Source organism: Stomoxys calcitrans, chromosome 5 (genome assembly GCF_963082655.1).
Source record: "Stomoxys calcitrans chromosome 5, idStoCalc2.1, whole genome shotgun sequence".
NCBI lineage: Eukaryota > Metazoa > Arthropoda > Insecta > Diptera > Muscidae > Stomoxys > Stomoxys calcitrans.
Window position 1 is genome coordinate 159,783,205 of NC_081556.1, and position 8,513 is coordinate 159,791,717.

An 8,513-nucleotide genomic window follows, 5' to 3' on the forward strand; every position below is an offset into this window, starting at 1 on the left:
TAGCGTTCTCGGCTTCATGAGCATTAATCTCTAAGTCATCAATATTTTCTTGATCTATACTGCAAAATGAATCACCATCACAAGATTGTTCTTCGAAAGAACGATTTATAAAATTTGACATGGTTGGTTTGAATTCACCTTCAACAAAAACCTCTACCTTTTGGTTATTCTGGAATTGCACATTTTGGTTATTTATAGCGGTGTCAATAAACTTTACATCTCTGCTTATAGTAATTTTCTTTGTTCTGAGATCTGCGAGTCTATATCCCTTCGAGTGTTCATCATAACCCATAAATGTTAGTATCTGAGCTTTTGTATCCAGCTTTCGCCTTTTAACATCTGGTGACAAAACATATGCCTTTGACCCGAAAATACGAAGATGATTTATGTTTGGCTTTTTGTTTTCCCACAACTCAAATGGTGTAGAACTGATGGTTTTGCTTACCAAACGATTTTGTAAATAATTGGCAGTCATGACAGCTTCACCCCAATACATATTTGGTAATCCTGATTCTGCCAATAGACATCTCGCCATCTCAGCTAAGCTTCGGTTTTTCCTCTCCGCTACTCCATTTTGTTGAGGTGAGTAGGGAACTGTGTACTGACATTGAACTCCTATACTTTCAAGATAGTTTTGAACACGTTTCGCAGATCTAAGTACATTAGGATATTTACCGAACTTGTTTTTGACCATTTCCATATAAGCTTTTATCTTCTCGAACACTTCAGCCTTATTATTGAGCAAATACAACTTGGTATGACGGCTGTAGTCATCGATAAATGTAAGAAAATACTTCTTTCTTCCAGGAGTTTCCGTTTGCATGGGACCGCAAACATCTGAGTGCACTAAATCCATTACTGCTTCAGATTTTGAATCAGATGATTTGCTAAATGGAGCTCTTGTCATTTTGCAGCTTACGCACACATCACAAGCTTGTCTCACTCCACAATCAACAATTTTAAACTCACTAGCTGTTTTATTTTTCTGCATCGTCTTGACTGCATCAACATCCCGGTGTCCGAAAATTTTATGCCAATAATGTTGACAGGTTTGAGAATTGCATTTAACAACCATCGCTTGATGATTCGGTTGTTGCCTAAGTAGAACCAATCCGTTACTTATATCTCCTACCCCAATTTCTTCACCGATGTTAGTTCGTATCTTGCACTCTGCGTCTTGAAAATCAATTTTATAACCTTTCTTCAGTACTTTTGAGACTGAAATCAAATTTCCATGAAACGATGGTATATACAAAACGTCTTCCACCGTCACTTTTGTCTTTTCACCATTTGAATTATACATTACCAGTTGACAGCTTCCTTTACCACTTGATGTAACAGTTTGACCATTTGCTACCGAAACTGTTTCACGGCTTGTATTATCAAATTTGATAAAATCATTACGTCTTGTACTAATGTGACAGGTTGCCCCTGAATCAATTATCCATCCTGATGTTTGAAAACGTGGTGCTGTTGAGAAAATATGATGTCTTTCAATTTCAACACTGTTTGCATGCTGCTTGGTTTCATTGTTGTTTCTGTCCTTCTTTAGCTTCCAGCAATTTTTCTTTAGATGACCCTTTAACTTGCAGTAATGGCAACGTTTTCCAATGTTATCATCTTGCTTATTTTGAAAAATCTTTGAAGTTTTTAAAACTGTGTTCGGAATTGCATCCTTTGCTTGGCGTTGATATTCCTCAAGCAAACTGTTTTCTACCACATTTACAGTCAATTCTTCCAGTTTTCGTGCCTCTAATGCTGTGACTAATGTATCAAAAGAAGATGGTAGACTACTGAGCAACATCGCAACGACCCAACGTTCCGAGAATGTTTCTCCAATTGCTTCTAGTTTCTCGAATAAAATTTTCATTTCAGATATATGGTCAGCCATGGTATTCTCCATATTGAATTTCATACTACAAATTTTCCTCATAATTCTTACGCTACTGCCAAGATTGTCCTTCTCATGATGCGATTTTAAAATATTCCATGATTCCTTCGCCGTAGTAGCCTTTCTGATGAGCAAAAGTTGGTTGTCCTCCACAGATAATCCGATTAATATTCTGGCATTTTCGTCATTTTTCTCCCATTCATTATTTGCTACCTCTGGAACAGATTCGATAATACATTTCCAAACGCCTTCTCTCCGTAAAATTAACTCCATCTTAAATTTCCAAAGATGGTAATTATCAGCGTTGAGCTTCGTGAACGACGTCTTAACTAAATCCATAATGGCCCATAACCTATTAGAGTACGCTTACAAAGGAATATTTAGAAGACTATCTTCAACGATTTATTAATAGAGAATGAAAAAATATTTTATACAAATTGACAAATTATGAATTCAAAGAACAATTGTTAAAAATTATCGTTTATAAACTAAAGTAGTAAAGTTGATTTCTAACAAGTAAAGCAACACCGTATGGTATATAAACAATACCGGATGGCATGTATGAAATATGAAATGGTTAGTACCGTTTGGTACTAGTATTGTTACCGAACTGGTATTGGTTTTACTACCAAACTGTTATTGGTTTTAACACCAGACATGTAATTGGTTTTAGTACCAAACCGTTATTGATTATTCCACCCCCTTATGAACCAAAAAAAAAGAACAATTGAATATAATTATAATCTAATTTTATTTTGATTATTTATGTCAATAATTACAAAAGAAATGTAAAAACAAATTATTCCATATCCATCGATTCCTTGAAGTGGTTCATACATGAATACACCAACACATCGTTTTCCACATAAGAGACCATAATTTTTTTAATGTAGAATGTATTATTTCCAAGTTCCTTAGAATATGTACTATATCCATTTTCACCGCTGTCGAGTACTATTTTCTTCTTTTTTAAATATTTGCCAACAACACAAATGCAAAACACTTTTTTACTCTTGTTTAGTTTTGATATATTTTATTTATAGACACAATGTTACCAGAAGTGGAAGTGAGCATAATTTAAAATAACATTTAGCCGGAAAAAGTGTATAAAGTTTTGTAGCACAGAGCATGTGTTTCTGCTTTTTAATACAAAAGTTCCGAGTTCGAGTCTCAAGTCAGCAAAATGCTGTTTTATTGCTTCATTCGTTAAAAAGATATCCCATATTAGTCCGCGCGTTTGTGGGGAGTTAAAAAAAATAATAATAGAATATATTTTTGGAGTTGACAATGCCACAGTCGGCAAATTGAATTTTAGTTCAAAAGTAACTAACAGTTATTCAATCATGCTCAATTAAATGATTCAATAAAACTCAAGAAATACAACTGGTAAACATTTTAGTTACATATATTGAACTAAAGTTCGAAATTTCTTTGTAATAAGTTTCATTCAGTAATAAGTTTCAGAAGAGGTATCGCCGACGAAAATATGCGTTTACCCATGTTTGGTAAAGTGCTTGCTTATTCCAAAGAAATTAGTTTAAGCTGTTTCGTCTATACTGATGAAAAGTTAGTTTTATTTGTACAATGTTAATTTTCTAACCTCTTACTAATTTTTAATTAAAAGTGGGTAAGGATCATGAACTAACGTGTATTATGCACCCTAGTCATGACATTTTAATGACAAATTCTATTACAAACTCCAACATTCATACCAAGAATGGACCAAATCGGTACATAACCTCTTATAGGTTCCATATAAACCGATCTCCCAGTCTCTACTTAAGCCTCTACTCTAGGCCTGGTTGATTTGTGTAAATGAAAAAAAGCTAAAAATCGTACAGTATAAACGTAATCTACATAAAATTCTCCGAAGAAACCATGGATTTAAAATCAAATCCGCGCCTCTCGACTTTGAAAAAGCTATTATTTCAAGCATTTATTCTTTTGGCAAAAGCGGGCGTATACATTTTCAAGTCAAGAGGGGCGGATAAGGATTTTATTTTAGATTAGCATATTGTTTCTTCAGAGAATGTTTAGAATTTTGTGTAGTTTACGGTTTTGGTATACGACAAACAAAAAAAAAAACAACCTGCCTCACTCTTACCCATAGAAAAAATCGAGCACAGCGTTGTCAAATTAATTCCATTAGTTCAAAAAAATAAATCAACATATAGAACTCTGCTCTCAACGGCATGCAGTTTGTGTCGTTTACATTTTCTAAATATGCATTATTTCCTTTCCCGTGAAGGAAACTACTGCGTAATGCGCGTATCTGGTCCAGATTGAAGAGGGATGTCGAAGGGCCTAACACAACCTACTGTCCCATATTTCGGCGGACAATAAATGTGTCTTTTTGTGGGCCGAAAACCTAAAATCGAGAGATCCGTCTATATGGCAGCTATATCCAAATCTAGACCGATCTGGGCTAAATTGAAGAAGAATGTCGAGGGACTTAACACACTGTCCCAGATTTTGGCCAAATCGGACAAAAAATGCGCCTTTTATGGGCCCAAGACCTTAAATCGAAAGATCGGTCTATATGGCAGCTATATCCAAATCTGGACCGATCTGGGCCAAATTGCAGAAAGATTTCGAAGAGCCTAACACAACTCACTGTCCCAAATTTCAGCAAAATCGGATAATAAATGTGGTTTTTATGGGCCCAAGACCTTAAATCGGCCGATCGGCCAGGGGTCTTTATCAAGATATAGCCCATTTTCGAACTTAACCTGGTTATGGACAAAAGTAGAATCTGTGCAAAGTTTCAGCTCAATATCTCTATTTTTAAAAACTGTAGCGTGATGTCAAAAGACAGACTGACGGCCAGATGGTCTGAGATTTTTACGACGATCAAGAATATATATATGTACTTTATAGTGTCGGAAATGTATATTTCGATGTGTTGCAAACGGAATGACAAAATGAATATAACCCCATCCTTCGGTAGTAGGTATAAAAAAATTGCCTCACTATGTATATCGATAGTGGTATATTAGCTCTTTTCTTCTGCCAAATGGTTGCAATTACATATTTTTGACCCACGCATTCCGAATGAGTTATTTCAAAATTATGTTTGGTATTGTTCTTTCATGGGAATTGCAAATATATGTCGTGCTGGCAGAATCTTACAATGTTGGCAGCACATACAACACAAAATGCTGTTGCGGTTAATATTTAATCTGTATTCCCATTGCCATTGGTCAGTCGATAGAGAGACAAATAATCCAGTCAGAGTTTACTCATCTAAGAATTCGTTAGTTGCCGATTAATGCGCATTGAAAGGACTATCAGTTTTCTTGTGTTAGTGTTTTCACATCTATTAATCATAAATGGTATAGGCGGCATTGGAAACTTGTATCAAAGTTTCAACACAAACGAGCATAATCCAATGCATGGAGATATTTTGAAATTGTTGGGGAGTATCAAATTGAAACTGAACTATGGATACATTATCATATGGAGGAATGGTATTGATACTGCCACAGAAGAGTGCATATTTGAGACCTTAATCAAGAGTTTGTCTAATGAAACGGTGATAGTCATGGACAATGCAATATTTAACAGTTACAACTTTGAGAAGGACAGACTTGCCAAGACTGGTTTAATGTTGAGATGTTGGGGCAATACCGAAGTCGTGCCTAATATACAGTTAACGGATCTGTTGCTTGGCCAGTTAATTTGGGCTCAAGAGGAAATATTAATCAGCAATATTTGCCGAAAAGTTAAACACGACCTGCTGTTTAATAAATTTGTCATTGGCAAAAACTCTTTCATGTACCAAATAGTTCACACCTGTAATATGGAAAATCCATTGAAGCTGAACTCTTCTACGCTAAGAATGCTTCATCGATTCGCAAGTGATGACATGCGACGAATGAAAGTAGTGACCGAGTCCAATCAGGTGCCTCCACGCAGCATTTTGTATCATGATGCAGCAGGAAATTTGCAATTGGATGGGTTTGTGGCCAACTGTATAACAACATTTGCCGAAAGATATCACGCTACATTGGTAATAATTCCGCCTCCGATATTGGGTCAAGCGGTTTTCTATGAAGTCTTGTTAAATAAAACATCCGAAGGTTTAATTGATATTCCAGCCATGGCGAGCCCCTATAAAAGTACTAACCAACGATTGAAGAGCATATACTACTCCTATCCCCTGGAGATAACGGATCTCTGTTACATGATCCCGCTGCCTCATCTCATGGAAGCCAACAAAGTATTTGTGTACATTATACACACTGATGTTATGATTATTATCGCAATTCTTATCATTATCTACGCCATACTCCTGACTATAGCAACGCAAAAATCGACCAGAATTCTTTCCTTATCAAATATATTGTTGAATGACAAGAGCATACGTGTTCTCTTGGGTCAGTCTTTCGTTATGCCCTTAAAGCCATGTCTCTTTATGCAATACGTGTGTTTCCTCTCGTGCTATACAAGTTTGATCATCTCCACCACCTATCAGGCTTATCTGCAATCGCATCTGATACACCCGGCCTTCGAAAAACGTATAGAGACCTATGACGACATGAGAAGCACTGGGATGAGAATTCTAATTACGACACCTAATTCAGATTTCATGGATCTCTCTGTTTATATCAGAAATCAAGACCTCTTTCTCCCTCAGGATTCACTTGATAAGTTGTTAAAACTTCGTGACACCATGGATACACGGTATGCCTATCCCGTGACCAACTCCAGGTGGGAGGTTTTTCAACAACAGCAACGTTTATTTCAGAGACCCTTGTTTTACTTTTCCCACAATTTGTGTTTGAAGAAACACGTTTTTCTGGCCATACCTATGCGACATAACATGCCCTACAGGGCCCTATTCGACAAGCATATAATGGAATTGTGGCAAATGGGTTTAATGCAGCATTGGATCCATACTAATTTCTATACAATGGTCCTTCGGAATTATGCAACATTCGAGGATTTAAGCACACCCGACGAGTTCGCCGATGCCATTGAGTTAAATGATTTCAAATGGATTTGGGCATTTTTTGCAGGTTTTCTTATGATGGCATCTCTAATATTTCTTTGTGAATTGATTTACTTTCACAAATTTTTAAAACTACCAAAATAATAAGTTTATCTAAATTGTCTTACACGTATGCTTTTTAATTTTCAATGCGGATAATAAAAACATATATGATATGGTATTTGTAGCTTACCCAGAAGCATAAGTCGTATTTTATTAAACTTGCCTTAAATCAGACAGCACTCATTTAATGTAAGAAATTTGCCTCCTGTTCTTTTAATAGTTAAAAGTCTTTAGCATTGGCCTCCAATTAACAGTCGAGCTAAAAATATGTGTGAAAAAACCTTTATGTATAGGCGGAAGGATTTCGACAGCAATCATATAAACGAAATTAGCACGAAAAGATTCTACAAAAATCAAACTATTGGGTTGCCCAAAAAGTAATTGCGGATTTTTTAAAAGAAAGTAAATGCATTTTTAATAATACTTAGAATGAACTTTAATCAAATATACTTTTTTTCTAAAGCAAGCTAAAAGTAACAGCTGATAACTGACAGAAGAAAGAATGCAATTACAGAGTCACAAGCTGTGAAAAAATTTGTCAACGCCGACTATTTGAAAAATCCGCAATTACTTTTTTGGCAACTTTGGTACCCCTTTACACCTTTACCCTGTAGAGCATTAAGCCTATAAAAGGAGTATTAAGCCTATAAAAGGATAATTTTTGTCTGATTGTGATGAAATTTGAAACAGTGAGTTTTGCTAAACTTCTACATTTTCTTGATGAATAACGTACCGAACGCACCATATTTGGATATAGCTGCCATATAGACCGATTTCCCGATATAGAGTATTGAGCTTATAAAAGGAAAATTCATTCGATTTTGACGAAATGTGGAACAGTGAACTTTGGTATCCCTCTACACCTTTCTGTTGAATATCGTCCAGATCGGGCCATATTTGGATATAGCTACCATGCAGTAGAATGAAACGTCTATTCCTTTTCTTTTGATTGTATAGCCTGGTGACATTTTTTAAACCGATTTAAGTGAAATTTTGTTTGCACCCTTTGCACAAACAGGTATCAAGTTTAAGGCATTTTGAAGTAGAGTATGAGTATTTTACTCAAATATGCGGCTTAACTAAGCATTTGAGGGTACATTCTATCACAAAACAAGCTTCACAAACCAACTCAATCTGGTGTGGGTTAGTGTCTGTGAGAGAAAGAGCCCGATCGGCAAAATCTGGCCTATATGTCTCCAGACAACGTCTTTTGGATTAGATTACAAATTTGTTATACAAAGTGTCGGGAGCGTCGGCGTTCCTCAATAACCTCCCAAATAGGCATGTAGTGCGTTCGGGACGCGAAACTCAAACGAAAGAATAGTACACATTAGATATTGACATTCGGGATCAAGTATCTTACCACGCTTCACTTCGAAAAACTAAAAACCAAACCGACGAAAGGGTCGATCTGCAAAACATGGGAAGCAAATTGAAGGTTTTAAAAAGAAATTAATAATTTTATATCCAATGTTAGGTTTGTGCAAAGTTTCAAGCTCCTAGCTTAACTCCTTCGAAAGTTAGTGTGCTTTCGACAGACAGAGGGACGGACGAATGGACTGTCATGGC

General features: G+C 36.0%; 1 protein-coding gene across 1 annotated transcript; it reads left to right on the top strand.

Moving 5' to 3' along the window:
• The first annotated feature begins 5,159 nt into the window (after window positions 1–5,159).
• LOC106081912 (uncharacterized) lies at window positions 5,160–6,986 on the top strand. The gene has a single exon (XM_013244179.2). The coding sequence runs from the start codon at window positions 5,160–5,162 to the stop codon at window positions 6,984–6,986; it is 1,827 nt and encodes a 608-aa protein (XP_013099633.2).
• Window positions 6,987–8,513: the final 1,527 nt, after the last annotated feature.

Excerpts from the sequence above, each read along its gene's own strand:
- LOC106081912 (XM_013244179.2), top strand. The coding sequence starts at position 5,160 with ATGCGCATTGAAAGGACTATCAGTTTTCTTGTGTTAGTGTTTTCACAT.